Below are 16,850 nucleotides of genomic sequence, written 5' to 3'. Positions count from 1 at the left end.
TGGAATGTGGTTATCAATCTTACATACGCGAACTTTGTATGAACCATAGGGTATGAACATACTCGTATTTAGCACTCAAAACAGGCCTGGCAATGCTGTGAACGTAACGTTAGCCTCTTGGATTTTGACGGTTTAATGTAATTCGACAGTTTATTCGACACAAACCATTTTTATCATGCAATTGAATACCTATATTTAGTGTGGTTTATATTATCTTTTACCTTGTGTAATTTTTTGAGGGTGAGGTTAAATACGACCCGTCCATCTTGGCATCCGTGTGTGTCGTTCGTAAATGAGGGACACTTTTAGGTGAAGGTTCCGTTCTAACTGCACTGACGCAGATCTTTCGTTTACTAAAGCTAGTTATTTTTACGTGACGGATTTGAAGAATAAAAATACAATGCAACAAATATATATAATAATATTGTTATAATATACTTAAACTTTTAAAGGGCCATTTACATTTTTTAATTTTTTACTTAATTCAAAACAGCTTATTTGTCTTTATTGAACATTTAGACAAAATATTTGATACATAAAAATATTAATAAAAGTTTTCATATGTGTTTTATGTTTGGTCATAATTTGATACTACAGGCTTTTAATGGCTCATGTAGATTTTAAGATATGTCAGTGCAAGTTGTTTTCAGTTAAAAGCATTTTAGTCTGGTAGGCCTACTACTACTTTAAGCCTCGCCTGTGAAACTCGAAACTGGGGGAATATATTATATTTAAATGCTTAGTTTAATGATCAAAGATTTGTAGTTTTTATTGTGGTGGCAAAAGATATAATATAAAGTTATTCTTACGTTTACTTTATAAAATAATTAAAGATTCCATAATAAAACACAAACATGTACATCACAAACTGAAAGTGGACATATTTAAAATTGTACTAAAAGTCATTTTACTAAAAAGTATAAAATATCAACCAGATGACAGAAGGCATGTAGAGGATTGCGTACAAACAACTTTTTCAGCAAAGTGTTGATCATGTTGATAATTTAGATATTGTAGGTTTCATAGTGTTAACCTGGTCTTTTCAACAGGGTACTGGCATCCTAGTTTTCATTTCAACTGTCTGTCAGTCTCCATCATCCTCCAGCCCTTGGGGAAGTCTCTTGATTGCAGCGAGGAAGTTTGATAGTGTGCGTCTGTTCCTGGTGGCTTAATGAAGGTGGTATTATGGTGTCACTCACCCTTCCATGTCTGATTGAGAAACAGTATTTATTAAATCTCCTCAGAGAAGGAAGCATGCTAATATGTGATCTGACTGAAGAGTCACTTTCACACTTTCCATCTGTTTCATTGTCTCTGTTCCTCACCATCACCTGACAATAAATCAGCCCCAATTCTAACCGTCAGAGATTGCGTTACAATAAAATTCAACAATTTTCATTTGTGAGCATCCTTAAAGTGGTTCTTATTTGGTGGGTCCCAACCCTAGTCTGTACTGTACTGTCACAGATAGCCAGGAATAATAATAAAAAATGCTAAATGTCAATAATATAATGCAAATACATAACATATATCTATTTTTTTATCGTATATACAAGTTAGAATTAGTAAAATAAGACACAACCTAGGGACTTTGAAAGGGGAAGAAAAAATGCATGAAGAAATATATTTTGTTGTTGACGTCAAAGGCTGTGTATCCAATCAAACTCTAGAAGTTAGTTAGATGCCAACATAAAAACCATGAACAACATAAAAACTGTTAAAAGAAAAAGAAAATACACACCCAGACTACATTAAATAAAGCTGGTTTGTGTCAACCACAATACGTTTTGAGTAAAAATTATTGTCAGCATTAAAATAAATAAATAAAAATTCAAGAGACTTTAAGGCCTATGCAGTTCATGGTGATTTTATTATTTTAGCCACCATAAAGTCAAAATTGAACATTCTTGTTTTTTTTTTAATGGAATATTGCAGTATTTATTGTAAATGATTTATCCATGCACATCTTTTTTTTATTATTATTCATGTGCCCTCATAATCGTTAATCAAAATAACATCTCTTCTCTCCTCTGATGATGTGTTTACTGGCGAGAGGGCGGTACATACAACTTGTCACTCACATGAGATCGACCAATAGCAAACCACATCCATCCAACCATCCAATCAATTCCCCATGGACAAAATCAAGTGTCACAATAGGGAAGGAAAGACTCTCACAACTTTTCATGGCGATTTTAATTTTTGATTTTAAACAGGATATTTGTTTACTTTTCTACGATGAACAATTTTAAGATATCTAATAAATGAGACAGTATTGCAAAACCCATCAAGTCTGTAATACTTATTATTATGTTTCTTGTAGTTATCCGAACATAATAAAATAAGTGCATGTGACAGTAATTGTTATACTCACCATCATGTTATAATCGGCTCAAGTATTTTCTCAATATAAATATAAAGAATTCTTTGTTTAGCAGCACGTAACCTTGAGGACACAACCCGAGCGTCTCAAGTGTGTCTTATCAGAAACATCCAGTCTATGTGTGTGGAGACGTGAAGGGTTTTTGGGGCGTCATGCCCTGTGAACGGGAGGACAAGGAGCTGGATTCTGGTTTGAGCTGATCTGGTCCAGAACTTCCTTCTTTAACAACCGTATCCACCTGTGCAGGGCACTCAAAGTGAACGCAGTGAAAAACCTAGAGGAGACAGCATGTGAAAAGAGTGCATTAGGGCGGTAGAATTTCATCAAAAATGTGATTATTTTGACAAACACTGCATGTATAATTTGTTTTGCAATATGATGCAAAACTGACATCATACTATCTCAATGTAAACTTATGAATACAGCATTAATGTGATGCTGGAAGGAGTCACAGAAACACATCCTGTGAGAGTTTGCAGAGATCGCTCACCTCATTAGCGGTGTTGTGAGTTCCCACGATACGAATAAAGGATGCAGGCTGTGTCTCAAACGTCAGATTCTGCCACGACCTGTAAGAATTACATGCAACTTATGTAAACTCTGAGGTGGTTATAGACATAATTATAATGCAAGAAAATAATGAGGTAACAATAAAACAGCATTCACTGACCTGCATGCCACTTTTGTGTGGTCTATGACTCTCACCCAATGTTGCTGGTTTGTGGACAGCTCAACGTAATAGCTATAGCTCCTCTCATCACAGTCCCACAACAGCAACCTACAGACACACAGATTTCAGTGTCAGCATGTCTAAACCAAAGACTGAGACAGAGACTTCAGTGATTGAAAGGCATATTGAGGGTTAAATACAACTTTACCCTGTTGTTTTGGGTTCAGAAACACAAGATTATTTCAACTCATCGTTTCTTTTCATATAGCAAACTATAGTTATAATAAGACACTTGCAATGCAAGAGAATAAATGGAAGCCATGCACTTCAAAGTATTTTCAAAAAGTATTGGTTAAAGTGCTTACAATAATTCCTCTGTACAAAAATCATTATCTCTAGAAACTGTGCAAAGTAAGATAAAATACAATACAAGTCAGGCTACATTAAAAACAGGTTCACCCATTATGAGAATAAACCATGATTATAAACTAAAATTATTGGCATCATTAATCCATGACAATTTAAGAGACATTTAGAAAACAAACATTATAAAAAGACACACTTCTTCTGACACGCATTTTCTGTCAATTCCTGTCAATTTCCTATTCAACCTAGCTATGCTATGTAAAAGATTTTGCTTTTTAATTTGTGTTTACTATTCTACATTAAAAATGTTCTAGATGTTGTTGACCCACTGGTAAATTCTTGTTTTAATTTTTCTAAATATGAAATGTAATTTTCTTTTATCCTTACACATATCATGGGTTTACATTTTCGTGACACGGTAAGCAACTATCACTCTAGTCTTGCGTTAGCATGTATAACGTTTTTGTGAAAAGTCTTGTGGCAACACTTTCGAAACAGTGTGTATCATATAATTTATTACCTTGTCTTGTTTTCTTCTATTTAATTCCACTTTAAGTGCTTTATTGTATCCACTGTTATTAGATTTAAGATCTGTGGCGGAGGAGGTTTTCAGCAAATAACTGATTCAATTTTATTTTGTTACTCGCACAATGCTATTGTACGGCTGCACGAGTCACATAGACTACTTTTGTCATACTTTAATGTAATTTTTTGAGAGGAGAGAATCTTTGAGTTTAATTTATCATCATCTAAACATCTTTTATCTATTTTCCACAGAAGAAACCCATCCTAAATCATGACAGAATTATAACCTTTAAAGAGGACCTATTATGCTTTAATGTGTAAAGTGCTGTTTGAGCATGAAAAAGGTTGCAAAGTTACAAAGCACAAAGTCACTGAACTCCCTGAAACGCCTACATTGTAGTCTTGAGTTTCTTCTGGGAACGAACACGTCACTATATTTCTCATTTAAATCATTTCTGCCCAAGGCATACGCAAAATAAAGGGGCGAAGCCTGGTTGAGTTGCGTTAGAAGCATGTTGAAACTCACGGTTATGGTAAGGGGCGTGACATTTCACAAACAAGTTCGAAGCAGTTCACCAATCAGAACACCAATCAGAGCACACTGCGTTTTTTGCAAAGAGGGGCTTCATAGAAACATGAACTAAACAGAGCATTATAGTAAAATATGTGAAAAGTAATTTTCATTTTTTAACATTCATTCAAGCATAAAAACCTATTCTAGTAGACTCCAAAAACATATTCAAGAATTTGTAAAAGGGCATAATACGGCCTCTTTAGCCGGTAACATAAGATCTCGTACCGCATTGAGCCCAGCATGTATGGCTGAGCAAGCTGGATAACAATGGCTCCAGAGCCCAGCTGGTGACAGGTGTATCCCGAGTCCCAGTCATAGTGGCTGGTGTCCCCGTTCAGCAGGGCGTTTCTGCTGCGACTCACACCCTCTACCACACTAGCACACGCCTGCACGGTCGCCACGTTCTCTGTGGGAACTGCAGGGAGACGCAGAGGAGGAGACGTGGGATGAGTTTCAGTAACTGAGCTGATATGTGTGTGACTTCCTGAATAACCACTGAAATTAGGAAAACTACATTACCTATTAGGCCTCTCTCCAGGGTGAAAGGTCGCTGTGTGTACATGCACTCTAGAGCCACCAGGTGAAATACTTTGTTGACTGTGTTATGTGTCCCCACAATGCGAATAAACCTGAGTCAAAAACTAAAAATTAGTGTCCACAAGCAAACACACAGTCAGATAGCAATATAACATTTTACATCCTAACAATTCATTTCTCTCCTCTGCAGAAGACATTTGTTTGTAGTGGATTTCTTTTAGACCATACAAGCCACCCAGGACATCCTTACCTTTTCAGAGATAATAAGCTTTGAGTTTGAGCATTGAAACGTTCTCTATTTGCTTTTTTTGTATCACAATTATAATAATAATAATAATAATAATAATTCGTTACATTTATATAGCGCTTTTCTAGGTATTCAAAGCGCTTTCCATGAAAGGGGGAATCTCCTCAACCACCACCAATGTGCAGCATCCACCTGGATGATGCGACGGCAGCCATATTGCGCCAGAACGCCCACCACACACCAGCTTACTGGTGGAGAGGAGACAGTGATGAAGCCAATCAGTATATGGGGATGATTAGGAGGCCATGATGGACAGAGGCCAAGGGGCAAATTTGGCCAGGATGCCGGGGTTACACCCCTACTCTTTTTCGAAGGACATCCTGGGATTTTTCAGGAACTCGGTTTAACGTCTCATCCGAAGGATGATTGAACAAATCTAATGGAAATACCATATGTATTTGATTGACTTACTACAAGATACCCCAAAAACATGTTAATATAATAATTGTACATGATGTATAAGGTTTGTTCAGCATGTAAGCATTGTATAATAAACTGTTATAAATTCCTATTCTGTAATACACTGTTCATAACATAAACCTTAACCTACTGTTCAAAATGTTGAGATTAGTAAGTTTTTTTTCTTTTGTTAAATACATTAAAGTGCCCCTATTATGCCTTTTGAATATTACCTTTCATGCAGTGTGTGATACAGCTGTTTGTGAATGTAAAAGGTCTACAAAGTTTTAAAAATGAAAGTGCACAACAAAGTAATTTGTCTCCTAAAAGAAAGAATCGACTCTGAACCGCCGAAACGAGTCATCAGAAAGTCTCACTTCCTGTTACATACCCATGTTAAAATGTAACAAATTTGTATAATGTACAATGGTCTTTTCTGGCTGCCCGCGAACGTCAACTTTGACCCGTCTGCAAACACTGTAGTGGTAGCTGAGACCGGAAGAGTTTGATTCATGATGTGAACGTGTCGAGAAGACACTCTTTTCTGCGCTGCGAATCCACTTTGCATGCACTTCAAAAGGATGAGGACTCGCACTTGATTTATACGGTAAAACCGACGCCATCATTACTGTCCGTATCACTGTGTATCAAGTGCTGAGGAAGACTCATGCTGTAAGCAGTAGACCAATCACAACAGACTGGGCCATTTGACCAATCAAAGCAGAGTAAGCTCATGTAAAATTTGAGGTTTAGAGAGACTGAATCTTCGAACAAACCATTTTCAGGCTCTTTGAGGAATGAGGTGATGTGCAATGTATATTAGAAGAATATTTAAGGTTTTTTTTTTTTTTACCTCGGATGCATGTAAACCTATTGTAGGAAACCTCTAAAACAAAATTAGGAACCTTTAAAATAGCATAATAGGGGCACTTTAATACTTTTATTCAGCAAGGATGCAGTAAAGTGAAAGTAAATTGTTACAGAAGGCTTCTATTTCAAATACGTGTTGTTCTTTTCAATTTCTATTCATCAAATAATCCTGAAAAAATTTGTTTCCACAAAAATATTAAGCATCACAACTCTGTTTTCAACATTTCTGATTAGAGGAAATGTTTCTTGAGCACCAACTCAGCATTTTAGAATGATTTCTTAAGGATCATGTGACACAATACTGGAGTAATGGCTGCTGAAAATTCAGCTTTGCATCACATTAATGGATTTTTTTTTTTTCAACTTCACTTTTTCGTCTAAACTTAATTTTCATTTCAATCTAGATGTCTTCTACTGAGCAAGTAGTACAACAAAATGTTTTTTTTTTATTACAAAGATAAACAAGGTTTCCCAAATCAAATTTTGAGAAACAGAGTCCTGTTGTTGTGTAATGAGTTCTACCTGCAAACTCGTGCTGGGAAATAGAGATGCTGCCAGGAGCGGCACAGGAACTTGGAGTGATCCACCACACGTACCCAGTCCAGCTCATCCATAGACACCTCGACGTAGTACGAGTAAGACCTGCAGACATGAGCGAGCCATCAAAATGCTGCAAATGAGCATAATTGAATAAGTTAAGTGAAGATATTGTACATCCAAAATAAGCCACATGAAAACACGGTGTGCCAAGCTTAACATCAATAATCAGTGCCAGTGGTTCTTGTGTATTGTATCCAAAGATATTGCATGTCATATGTGCTGTTTTTTAGGAGCTAATCGGCATCCATTCTCATTCCTTTCATTATGGCCACGCTCACACAGCAGCAGAATACGGTTATAAGTTCTTTATTTGAGTCCTTAATACAGTTGCGTTCACACACAGTTCAGTTATTTGCGGGAGAGACAACTCAAGCATTCTATAACTAAACTTACACCTGTATAGTTTCAGGACTTACAACCACATTCTCAAAACCTGTGCTGTGTTAAAGGGCACCTATTATGCCCCTTTTCAAAAGATGTAAAATAAGTCTCTGATGTCCCCAGAGTGCGTATGTGAAGTTTTAGCTCAAAATACTTTAAGTATAAGTTTTAGCTTTAAATTGTCACTTTTCGGGTCTGAGTAAAACGCGCCGTTTTAGTTCGTATCCCTTCAAATGCAAATGAGCTGCTGCTGCCGGCACAGAGGGCGGAGCTTCACGAGCTTGTGCTCAGTGTCAGGACAATCTCATCTGACGGAATGATAATATCATAACAGAGACTCTCAGTAGCAGTGTTCATTTCGACCCGGAGTCGGACAATAATGCCCACAGAGCCAGAGAATATATGCTGTATGGAGATAGAACAGTTATAGTTTAGCTCAATTATAGTTATAACTTACTTTTTCATCTTGCTTTTACCCACTATTAGTACAAGCCTGTTGTAGTGGACCACGTCCGAATGATGGCCAAAAATTTACTGTTGAGTTTTATGAAGTTAATTGTACATCACACAAAAGATGAGGTGTCAGTTTTACTCCAGAAAAATCACCGTAAGAGCTGAATAAATAGTATAAGAAGTGCGCATTAAAGTCTTATCCATAAACTCTCTCTCTCTTTCATTATCATCAACATACACAGCAAATTAAACAGAAACACTCATTACAACTAACAGTAAACAAATATATACACAGGGTTTCAGGGGGTGCTTAATAAACTGGTAAATTTTATCGTTAAAAACACTGGTATGTTTTTATATACAAGGCTATTTTAGGTCTTCTTCCATCCTACCTTCTGACCTACATCAGTGTAAAAAATATTGGGACTTACAATCTTCGGTCCCAGGATCTTGTTCTTCTGTCTGTACCAAATGTTAGAACTGAGCTGGGGAAAAAGGCGTTTAACTTTGCTGCTCCCTCTGCATGGAACAAGTTACAGAAAAATTTGAAACTTAATAAGCTTGTCTCATTGGTTACTTTTAAGAGGATATTAACTGACTTGGAAGCAGCCACATCTGGCTGTAGTTGTTCTGCATGATATGCTAAGGATTTGTGGTTGATGTATCTGCTATTTTAGTTGTTTTATGTTATTGTGTATTCTGTGTTGTATGTATGGTTGTACTGCTGCCTATCTTGGCCAGGACACTCTTGAAAAAGAGATTTTTAATCTCAACGAGTACTTTCCTGGTTAAATAAAGGTAAAAAAAAAAAAAAAAAAAAAAAAAAAAAAAAATACGACTCAGATGAACTGCGAACTCAGAAAGTGCGCGCTCTCCCTTCCATTACTGCCGTGATCAGTAACGTTAGGCCTATCGCTCCGGAGACTGTAAGCTGGATCACGAACAGTTGGTAGAGATCCATCCTCGAGTAACAACGAGAGTACATGAAGACTGCTATGTTCATTCTTACATTTTATAAGAAAACAGGCCGGGACTACGCTTAAACAGCAGTGTCCATCAACAATCGTGGGAGGAGGGGCTTGTGCAAAAGTACGTCACATTGCCCAGAATCTGAGAACAGGTTGTTTCTGAGACAGTGCTTATGATTTATGGGGATTTAAAAGAAAAAGCACTGGGTGGATTTTTATCATTATAGGGTGGTTGTGTACACACACTGCCAACACACATTTATGTTCAAACACCATGTAAAAGTGAATTTTGCATAATAGGTGCCCTTTAACGGAACCGGACCGGATAACTAGCTGTCATGTCATACTGTGTCATGTCATACTCTGCAGTGCACAAACGCGTGTCTACTGTGTGGTCTTTGATATTACTTTGGTCATTCTCACTATGGTTACAATGGAACATTTCGAGAATCAAACCTGTAAGTAATACAGTTGTCAATCCCAAAAGATGACTGTGTGAATGTAGCCCATATGAATAAGAGAACGGCAGACAATCTCCATTTGAGTTTGAAACGACATTATTGGACCAAAAAAAACTCAAAAAGTAATAACCTAGAATACTCTCTAATTGATGGCTGCTCTGTGAAGTCTTCGTCATCAGTTAGAACCCCGGGTGAGCTCTTTGATACCAATCTTTCATTTGAAAGCCACATTTCTAGTGTCTGTAAAACCGCATTTCTCCATCCTAAAAATAAATCTAAATTATGACATATGCTCTCAATAACAAATGCAGAAAAGTTAGTTCATGCATTCATGATCTCAAGGCTAGATTATTGTAATGCTCTACTGGGTGGTTGCCCTGCATGCTTAATAAACAAACTCTAGCTGTTCCAAATTGCAGCTAGAGTTCTTACTAGAACCAGGAAATATGGCCATATTAGCCCGGTTCTGTCAACACTGCATTGGCTCCCTATTAAAATGTTCCTATTTAGCACCCAAACTCTGGCACAGCCTTACTAGCCTTGTTCGAGTAGTTTGAGTCTATAATTTAAATCCGTTTAAAGGATTGTTAGGCTTCATAAATGAGGTCAACCGGAACCGGGAACACTTCCCATAACACCAGACGTACTTGTTGCATGGTGAGAAAAATGTAATCTACGCTAATATTAGTCTGTCTGTCTCATCCTTATCCCAAGGTTACCGTAGTCAGCCGGATCCGGGTCATATCCAGATCAGATGGTGGACCTGCACTTGGACACGACCTCAACGCAGCCCTGAATGTCAGCAGAGACCATGTCAACTAGAACAATCCCCTATGAAGACCTCGTCGAAATGACAGCCATCGGCACAGATCCTCAGCAAAGCCCACAAGAACCAGACAAGTCCTCCCCACAGACCTATGACCAGCTTCGTCTCCATACCAGAGTGATGAATCCGATCTTCAAGCAGAAGGAACTGGATGAAATATTTTGAATGCTACCGATTCACAATCTGACTTCTGACTTGTGATGCAGCATGAATCATAATCGCACCGTGTTTGTTCGTTGGCCAGAGGAGAACTGGCCCCTCGACTGAGCCTGGTTTCTCACAGGTTTTTTTTTTTTCTCCGTTTCTGTCACTTGATGGAGTTTGGGTTCCTTACCACTGTAGCCTCTGGCTCGCTTAGTTGGGGACACTTAATATTCAGCAGTGTTACTGATTTGAATGCAGTGACACTATTGGATGAAAACTCAACTAAGCTAGAAGATGACATCACTGTTTTCAACTTTTTGGCTGAATTTATTTCATAATTGATGTACTTTGCACAGTTACTGAACCAAAATGAATCAACACTGAACTGAATAAAGATTGTTTACTATTGTCTTTTTAGAGCTGCTTTACAGCAGAATTGAATTCTGTTTGCATCATTGAATCATTATCTTCCTGTTTATCACTGTAAAGCTGCTTTGAAACCATCTGTATTGTATAAAGTGCTATATAAATAAAGGTGACTTGACATGATAATGATCAAATGATGGCAGAATTAAAAAATTTTAGTGAACTGTCCCTTTAATGTTGCATTACCTGCTGTCCTTGTCCCACAGCAGTAGACGAATGTGGTTGATGATGGAGGATTGACCCAAGCGGACCTGGATGCCAGCAGCTCGTCCCTCTTCTTCTATGGGGTGTCTCGAGAAGCCATGGTCCAGATCATAGTTCTGTGTGTCTCCATCCAGGAGAGCAGACTTCAGCTCACCCTTCACCACCACAGCGCCATGCTTCATAGTGGCAATGTTCTCCTCTGGGACTACAACACACAACGAAGCAGAGGACACATTTTAGTCAAACTGAAGCATTATAAACATTTTCTTCATTCTTTACTTTACATGTCAGTGTTGTAAAAGGTGGACAAATAACTCAAATTTCCAGATATTTACATTTTTAATTATACTTTGCACCAAGAAAAATACACAAATTGTAAATCTCAAGCATTACCATCAGAAACTGTTGACTACAGATTAATTAGCCCATATCATACATTATCATCATTAGTCAAGGTTTTTTGCACCAAACATGATAGTCATTTAGTCATACATGACCATTTTACACCATTCAAATTAGATAGGCCATGCAGACCATTTTTGTTTCTCGATCATATTTGTCTTAATATGCAATATTTGGGTTTATTTTCTGTGCTCTGTCACTTTCCATACTGTTAGTGTTAGTCCTTTGTGAAATTTCTTTAACTAATAAGAGCCAGCAGGTTCTTAATGACATCATCCTCAAGAAAGTGACAATTTTGGTGGGTATTAGCAATGAATTTGATTAATTCTGTGAGGTTTTGTGGTATTAGTTGGTTTGTCTTATTTTAAAACGGGTCATGGTAAATACAATTACACACAAAAATATATATTATCAATTAAAAAAAAATGTTTTTTTAATAAATATTACAAATTAACTTGTCAACAAGTTGACATTCTAATGAGCTTCAATAAAACTTCTGCAAGACGAAAATCATGTTTGATGCAGGCATAATAATAATTATGAATAAATTATAGATCATTTTAAAATCAGACAGTAATATATATATTTTTTTAAAGTCAAGAAAAAAAGTGAACTGATTTGTCATGATGTGACCTCTGTTTCCTTTAATAATCTAAAGCAGCTTTTGCACAGTCGGGCCCAACGGTTCTAAGAACGGTAAGGAATGGTTCAAGGTATATTTCCACTTGAGTTTGGTTCGGCACGATAAACCGTTATCGACCCAGAATTCTCAGCACGGTTGGCTAACCATGTTGAACCGTGCAGGTAGAATGCGTGTAGTGATGTCGCCACTCAGGATTGATCACTTGTCTGTTGCCTGACTGCCAGTTTCTCTGTAGCTGGCCAAGCATGCTATTTGAGCAACGTAAACACAAGTTAATAGTAAAATTAAAAGAAATATCTGATCATCCTCCATGACACGGTCACTATTTACATCACATACCGTCTGTAAACTCTTGCATTACCAAGACAATGACTGACGCACTTATATTATATTCCAAAGAGCCCCTTATCAGCACCGTTAATAAAACCATATCTGTACAGGCTGGGGCAGATCGGCACGCAATTGAGCGGTTAAGCAAGAAGCGAGAACGGTTTGGCCCAACGCTGGAAAAGCAGCTTAAGTGTTCATTATGTAAAGAGTGATAAGCAGAGAAAAGTAAACGGACTGAGCATGCCACGGTAGTTGAGGTCCATGTCTCTGCTTTCTGAGCGGGTCTGTATGGCATCTAGCAGGTCATCCGGGCTGAGGAGGCCCGAGGGACGAACCACATTCAGCATTTCAGAAAGGGTCATCAAGGGCAGTCGGACTGACGACATCACTTCCTTTGCCTCTGGACCATCCCCGTTGTGGTGACACCAGCGGCAGAGGGCCTGAAAGATCTCCCTTTCACTTGCAGCAAACGAATCTCTCCTCACAACGGTCAACAGCGCAGACTGCAGAGAGCAAACATAAGAAACAGCCATATTACATACTAAACTCAATTAAGCATTAAAATTGTCATATCTTCTATCACTCACCTTTGAAAGGCTGAGAAAGCCATCTGACTTCAACACTTCGGTGGCGTTGCGGTCCATGTAGGCCATGCAGGCCTCAGCCAGCCCATTCAGACAGTACAGACTAGCCACATCAAACACCAGACAGACGTTTCGCGTGCTCAATAAAGTGCGGAGGAACTCGCATATGGAGCCCTCTAGTGGTTGGAGGCCATAGCGGTGCGCCAGTCCCAGGAAATCTAACAGAGTCTCTTCCCTGGCTTCACTCAGGGTGGCTCTGCCCGTGTACAGATACCGCAATAACATGGAAAAAGCCTCGGCACGTGTTTCCTCCAGCCGAACTTCTGCCTGGGCCTGGGACTCTCTCAGCCCTCCATACAGCAAAGCCCTGAGGATGAAATGAAAGAAGAATTTCACCAAGGTTAGGTTACTAAGCCTATTTTAGAAACGAGAAATGATTTTTCAAAATGGGTACTTCTTTGCAACATTGACACTGTTATTGTACTGAGCTGACTCAACACTGAATCTAAACTGAGCTGGATGATGATACTGTCTTCTATAGAGCTGCTCATGGCTGAAATTGAAGTGGTTTCATAATTTTTACATATTGTGTAGAAAGCATAAAAACTTATCAGCATCAAATTCTTTTGAACAGTTGAACTGTTTGTAAAGTTAAATTAGACAGTGAATCATTAACCCTGTTACCTTTCTGAATTGATAATTATATCCTATCAACGTTAGTTCAGGTTCATTAAAGGGATAGTTCACCCAAAAATGAACATTCTGTTCCAAACCTGCAAGACTTTTGTTAAAAGCCTAAATAAAATCTGTTCAGCGTAAAAAGTGATTGTGTCTCTTCAGAAGAATTTTGACTAAACCGCTCAATTCATATGGATTAGTTTTACGGTCTCTTTATGAACTTTATGAAGTGTCAAAGTGGTAGTTGCGTAGCTGTCAATGGAAGGACAGAAAGCTCTCAGATTTCATCAAAAAATATCTTAATTTGTGTTCCGAAGATGAACGAAAGTCTTTGGTTTGGAACGTCATGAGGGTGAAAAATGAATGACAGAATTAAATTTGTGGGTGAATTAACCCTTTAAATAATATTATCAGATAACTTTTGATTTTAATAATGTACTGGTAAATGCTGAAATTAACTAAGATGAATACATGCATTAGAAGTATTTTCATTTGTTAACTAATGTAGTTAACTAATGCTAACAAATGAACCTTATTGTAAACCAAAATGTATTAGTTTAACTTCAGATGACACAATGCAATTTATTACCAAATTACTGCATAACTTTTGTCACATCATTTGTCTGAATGTTTAAAATCTTACAAAAACTTTCAAAATAAAAAAAGGCATGAGTTTCATAAAATGACACTGATTCACTATAGTACAAAATTGATTCTATTTTTTCTGTCATAAATCATTTAAATCAAGAAATGCCCCAATAGACTTAGAAAATACTCATGAAGAGCAACCTGAAATACTGGCAGCGGGCCGCTAGAATGACTCTGTGTGCAGGAAAGTGCTTCTCCTCCACCACGAAGGTGACATCGCTGTACTCTTCCCCGGGAACTAAAGCGCCGAGCTGCTCTGACAGGAGATGGAGGTGGTCGATCTCAGACGCTGAGCTCACCGGCCGCAGAGGATGACTGTCACTCATGACCACTGCTGGGGAACGCCTTCACATCTGAATCATAAACAACAAAACAATTTGTCAATGAAAACAGTGCATGGATGTGTGCATTCATTAGATCATTCCTGCTGTGCAGAATATTTTGTTCTTATGACATTAAATATGTCTAAATATGCCAAAAAATTTAATTAGCCCATTATTTACTCACCCTCAAGTCATCCTAGGAGTATATGACATTCTTCTTTCAGACGAATGCAATCAGAGTTATATTAAAACATGTCCTGGCTCTTCCAAGCTTTATAAGGGCATTGAATGGATGTATGTCCATCAAAGTGCATCCATCCATGATAAAAGTGCTCCACACTGCTCTGGGGGGTTAATAAAGGCCTTCTGAAGTGAAGCGATGCATTAGTGTAAGAAAAATATCCATACTTAAAACTTTATCGACTAAGTCGATAAAGTTTTAAGTATGGATATTTTTCTTACACTAATGAAGGGATACATCTATTATACATCTACAAATATACATCCATTCAATGCCTTTATTAACCCCCCAGAGCAGTGTGGAGCACTTTTATCATGGATGGATGCACTTTGATGGACTTCAATAATATACATCCATTCAATGCCCTTACAAAGCTTGGAAGAGCCAGGACATTTTTTAATATAACTCCGATTGCATTCGTCTGAAAGAAGAATGTCATATACACCTAGGATGACTTGAGGGGGAGTAAATCATGGGCTAATTTTCATTTTTGGGTGAACCATCCCTTTAATACATTCGCTTTCTCCCTGTTCTCTGTCACTTTCCATACTGTTCATCTTTTGTAAAATTAAATCTAACGCCCCGGTTTCACAGACAAGGCTTAAGCCTATAGTCCCAGACTAAAATGCATGTTTGACTTGTTTTAACTGAAAGCAACTTGCATTTACATATCTTAAAATATGTCAGTGCCATTGTTTTGTCTCAAGATGCACATCAGTAATGTTTTTTTTCCTAAGGAACATTTATAAAAGCTACTTAAATGTCCTAACTGAACCAAGGCCTAATCTAAGCCCTGTCTGTGAAACCAGGCAAAAATGTATTAGTTGGTTTGTCTTATTTTAAAACACTCTACCATGATAAATACAATTACACATATAAATGCATATAAATGTAAAAGATCAAATATTAATATATAATTAAATAAATAAATTAATTAACAACAAGTTGACACTCTTATGGGCTTGAATAATAATATGGCAAACCTCTGTGAGAAGACAATTATGTTTACAATAACATCAATAATGCATAAACGGTCTGGCCATCATTATATAGTAGTTATGTAGTATAGGATATGAATATCCAGTAAAAAAATATATGATTATATGTCTCAACACCAGCAAATGTTTCATGTGTCACTAAATTGCGGTTTCTCAGCGGTTATAAGCATAACCGAACATTCAGCGTCATTAACATTAACAATAAAAACACAAGTATTACTCAAAGATGCAATGATACATGCTAGGTTCGTGGTAAAATCAATGAAATATAGCAAGGTTACATTAGAGCAAATGTGACGTTATCGTCTATAAGCTTCTAACGTTACTCACCAACACCAATAAAGACTCGATTTGTCTCCGCCTAAAGCAGACCGAGAAGGCAACAAAGCTCTCTTGACTCCAAATATGTTAAATTTATAAATCAATTAATAAGTAAAATGTGTTAAATACAAATTTGTACCGAGCCACAAATCCATTCGCTCAAAAGAAAAACACCTAACCGGATGTTTATAAGGCGCCCGTATGTTGCGCGTTTGTGTCACAGCGCCTCTAGTGGACTGATGAGGTGTAATGTCTTTCTTCCTCCGGAGCGGTTGAGGACTCAGAAAGCTTAGAAAGCTCAGAAAATTCGGTCATCATATACTTAACTCACCCTCATGTTGTTCCAAACCTGTATGAATTTCTTTTTTCTGCTGAACACAAAATAAGATATTTTTAACCATACAGTTGATTGCATGGTCCCAGTGACTTCCAATGAGCTAAAGTTAGCAAGCACACTAAAGGAACTTTAAGCTAACTAAAAGGGATAGTTCTCCCAAAAATGAAAATGTTGTCATTATTTATACTAACTCTTTAAGTTGTTCCAAACCTGTATGAATTTCTTTCTTCTGTTGAACACAAAAGAAATTA

General features: G+C 37.5%; 1 protein-coding gene across 1 annotated transcript; it reads right to left on the bottom strand.

Moving 5' to 3' along the window:
• Positions 1–1,851: 1,851 nt before the first annotated feature.
• btbd9 (BTB (POZ) domain containing 9) lies at positions 1,852–16,527 on the bottom strand. Its single transcript, XM_084390543.1, has 11 exons — positions 16,272–16,527; positions 14,521–14,732; positions 13,057–13,420; positions 12,705–12,972; positions 11,077–11,299; positions 7,154–7,273; positions 5,038–5,147; positions 4,744–4,933; positions 3,054–3,161; positions 2,874–2,952; positions 1,852–2,657 (listed from the first exon to the last, which is right to left on the bottom strand). The coding sequence occupies exons 2-11, from the start codon at positions 14,703–14,705 to the stop codon at positions 2,499–2,501; spliced, it is 1,806 nt and encodes a 601-aa protein (XP_084246669.1). The 5' UTR covers positions 14,706–14,732; positions 16,272–16,527; the 3' UTR covers positions 1,852–2,498.
• Positions 16,528–16,850: the final 323 nt, after the last annotated feature.

Source organism: Rutilus rutilus (genome assembly GCF_951802725.1).
Source record: "Rutilus rutilus genome assembly, chromosome: 20".
Taxonomy (NCBI): Eukaryota; Metazoa; Chordata; class Actinopteri; order Cypriniformes; family Leuciscidae; genus Rutilus; species Rutilus rutilus.
This window is presented reverse-complemented; position numbering and strand designations above follow the sequence as displayed.

What these genes read in the sequence shown, in the direction of transcription:
- btbd9 (XM_084390543.1), bottom strand. Translation starts at nt 14,705, where the DNA reads ATGAGTGACAGTCATCCTCTGCGGCCGGTGAGCTCAGCGTCTGAGATC. An exon ending in GCCCGCTGCCAGTATTTCAG is followed by an intron (nt 13,421 to 14,520) that starts GTTGCTCTTCAT and finishes TTTCATCCTCAG; the next exon opens with GGCTTTGCTGTATGGAGGGC. An exon ending in CCTGGAGAGAGGCCTAATAG is followed by an intron (nt 4,934 to 5,037) that starts GTAATGTAGTTT and finishes GTCTCCCTGCAG; the next exon opens with TTCCCACAGAGAACGTGGCG.